General features: G+C 53.3%; 1 protein-coding gene across 1 annotated transcript; it reads right to left on the reverse strand.

Annotated features, from left to right (window-relative positions):
• Positions 1 to 763: 763 nt before the first annotated feature.
• Positions 764 to 2,145, reverse strand: LOC120905539 (putative odorant receptor 83c). Its single transcript, XM_040316417.1, has 4 exons — positions 1,391 to 2,145; positions 1,194 to 1,293; positions 871 to 1,116; positions 764 to 811 (listed from the first exon to the last, which is right to left on the reverse strand). The coding sequence occupies exons 1-4, from the start codon at positions 2,143 to 2,145 to the stop codon at positions 764 to 766; spliced, it is 1,149 nt and encodes a 382-aa protein (XP_040172351.1).
• Between the last annotated feature and the right edge of the window lie 1,190 nt (positions 2,146 to 3,335).

Genomic DNA, 3,335 nt, shown 5'->3' on the forward strand with positions numbered 1-3,335 from the left:
CACCGGACCGACGGACGCAATCACCGCACCGAACAGAAACAAGAGCGTGTACAGCATCACACCGTACCAGAAGATGTCGGTGTACCAGCGCAGCAGGTTGCAGGTTGGCACGCAGATAGGTGTCCCGGGCCATGCGCATCAGCCGCGGCAGGTCGTCCCGCAAGCAGATAGTGGACAGCACGAACGATTTGCCGAACAGGTCGTCGCGGAACAGCACCAGCACGTCGTAGAACGAGATCACCATGAACAGGCCCGCCATCAGCATCACCGCCGCGGACAGCTTGTTGAGCTCTAGCCTGCGGTCGTACCCGTCCATGCCGAGCATTCGGAGGATGTGGCACTGATAGGACAGGATGCGGCCGAACCGTTCGATTGGACTTTCGCTGCCGACCGCCATAGCGCCACCGGGTGGATCAAACCGACAGGGAGTTTGCGGCACCGAATATAAGCGGAAACCCATCAAACAGACTGCAAATGAACTGGAAGTAAGGAAGGGGGAGGAGGGCGGGATGGGTAAGGTAATTAGCTCTGGCGCGGCGGGTTAATAAGGATCCCTCATTGGAGTAAGTGCCTGGTGTATCAGCTACTGCAATATGCAAACTTCAATCGTAGTCCTTGACGTGGCGTGTGCGAAGGTGGAAAGGAGGATCACTGTAATTAAATTGCCGTGCTTCAAGGTCTTACAGTTAGTGTGTATGTGTGTGCGTGTGTGTGTGTGTGACAGGAAATAGAGACACATTAAAGCACATCCTCGAGTCTGGCTTTACATGTTGCGTAACATCATGAAGATTGAGTAGAACTTTTGCGACATCTGTAATTGGAAGGGCACATTAAACAGACCGAATGCACGCCCAGCTTGGGTATACGTACATTGACGAACAGGTTCAAGCTGACGCAGGTCATACGGGCGCAGGTGAGCGTCTGGGGCTGCTGTGAGCTCAGCAGCAGCAGGCGAAAGATCTGCTTGTCCTGCTTGGACAGCTCGTTCCAGGTGAGCCTATACACGCCGGCCGAAAACTTGACGCCCTTATCCTCGATGATGGTACCGAGCAGGCAGAACAGAAAGAGCTGCAGTGTGAAGACCGGTATCAGCACCAGCCCGGGGATCCAGAGTGACTGTCGGGTGGGTAATAAGTGGATTAAGCGAGGCAGAGAGCTCCCAAGGGCTGGTACACTGTGGGGGAGACACTTACGAACTGCAATACGAACAGTGTGATAACGATCTGCAGCCCTAGCGAGAGTACCTCCACGGCCGAAAGGACGTTTTTTGCCGCTTCGATGTTAGCGATGAAACTGTCCAGACACACAAACAAACACAGAACACAAACAGTATATCCAAACTCTTCCTCTGTCTCTCTGGATATATCTCAGGATTCGCCCAACTCCCTACCTAATCAGTCGTTGCTGATTGCGAAGGATGCTGCGCAGCTTGCACCCAATCATCGCGTCCCTGTGCGGGTGCGGCGACCGTATCAGCTCGTCCAGGTCCTGCAGCTTCACCGCCAGTATGTCGTACTGTATGCAGATGTTCAGCACGAGCCCAAACATCATGCATACCGACGCGACCAGCCCAGGCGGCGTCCAGATGATGCAGCTCACCTGGTAGATGTAGTTCAGCTCGTAGCCCACCAGCGAGTTGGGGTCGACGAACGGCAGCACCACACCGTACGGCAGGACCCGGTCGCCGGACAGCAGGTAGATGGCGACCGGGAGCAAGCCGGCCGCCACGGACGTGCCGATAAACACGAGCGTGTAGCCGTCCACAGCCCGCTGGAACAGCCTGGTGTACCACTGCAGGATGCGCTGCTCGCGCTGATCGTCCACCACTAGCCGGTAGGTGCGGTAGGATTGCTCCAGCAGCTCCGCCAACAGCTTGCTGCACAGCAGGAACACCAATATGTGGCCGATGCCGATCGTCGCGAAGAAGATCGTGATCAGCACGTAGACAAAGTTGAACAGGTCGTCCCGGAACAGGTACAGGTCGTACAGCGAGATGAGGAAGAAGGTGAGCGCCAGACACACCACCATGAAGGTGAGCGAGTGGATGCGGAACGCCGGATCGTAGCTATCGACGCCGATCAGCTTCAGCAGCAGGCGCTGCCGTTTGATCAGCCGATCGAAGGTGTGGATCGGATGCTCCGGCATGCTGTGGCGTGCGCTATACCGAACGGTGCGTGAATGTGCCGAATGAGGCGTTTGCGGTTGACTTTCAACTGAAGCTGAACACCGGTGCTACCCAGGCGAGGGGTAATTAAGCCGTCATGAATTTTGAAACCATCCACTTTCCCGGCGGACAGGTGCAGGTGGTTTCATCGCCGTTCCCGCGTAGTTCACATGCTAGATCCTTCTTTGTAACCCCACCAGGACATTAGAGGGAGCTCCTTTAAGGGCAGCTGATGCTCCTCTTGCTTCCCCTTTTCTACAGCCTACTGCATTCGCGTCGGAACCGCGTTGCTTGCAAGCATCAAGGCTGTGCGGGCACGCCAGTGAACCAAAAACCAAGGTGCACACCGGAGCGGAAAGCATTTGCATTTGTGCGACGACCGCCTGTCCGGCCACTCGCAAGGCGTGAATTGATCGAACACCAGCACCACTGGCTGCAGCAACGAACCACGTGCGGTCGCCAGTGCCGGGCCCATTTAAGGATCTAGCTCCGGAGCGCCATTAATTAGCAGCAGCACGGTGCTATATCGTGAGCTATAAATCATTCCTCTTTTAGTATTGGACGGGAGAGAGGCTTGTGGTTTGAGGCAATGGGAGGAGGTAAGCGCCGTACGCCCGTTTAATTGCGCGCTAATGTAACACAGTTGGTTTCTTTTTTTTTTTTTAAGCGTTGAAGGTATGTGAAAATTACTGGAGCTCGCTTTGACGACAATTCCTTTATTTTTTTTAGATTCCGCAGGAAGTAACATTTAAACGAGTCCAAGTCTAATTGGATGATGCATTTTGGTACTATTTTCAATAATTTTTCTTCAACGCTGATGTATTTTAATGCTTTGTGCTCTCTCATCCTGGTCACGGCACCAATATTCGTTTCCGCTGAAATTCCTTACCAAAATCAGTAACAAGGCTGTATTAATATTTTAAAAAAATATCTGATCGATGTTTATACTTCCAGAAGATTCCAAACAGATCTCTGTGACTTCAGCAGCTCAAACAAAAAAAAACAACAACTACAACCTGAAGCAAAATGGTAATCCCATCCGCTAAGGTCGTCTCTGTGCTGCTGTTTATTTGCTGACCGGCAGGGGGCTGGAGGTGAAGCCCTGTTGTCCTCGAGCGCGGTGGCCATTTATACAGCTTTTCCCGCTTTCTCCCGCGCTACACTGGCCATC

This window comes from Anopheles arabiensis, chromosome X (assembly GCF_016920715.1).
Source record: "Anopheles arabiensis isolate DONGOLA chromosome X, AaraD3, whole genome shotgun sequence".
Lineage (NCBI taxonomy): Eukaryota > Metazoa > Arthropoda > Insecta > Diptera > Culicidae > Anopheles > Anopheles arabiensis.

What these genes read in the sequence shown, in the direction of transcription:
- LOC120905539 (XM_040316417.1), bottom strand. Translation starts at nt 2,145, where the DNA reads ATGCCGGAGCATCCGATCCACACCTTCGATCGGCTGATCAAACGGCAG. An exon ending in AATCAGCAACGACTGATTAG is followed by an intron (nt 1,294 to 1,390) that starts GTAGGGAGTTGG and finishes GTGTCTGGACAG; the next exon opens with TTTCATCGCTAACATCGAAG. An exon ending in CACTGTTCGTATTGCAGTTC is followed by an intron (nt 1,117 to 1,193) that starts GTAAGTGTCTCC and finishes CCCACCCGACAG; the next exon opens with TCACTCTGGATCCCCGGGCT.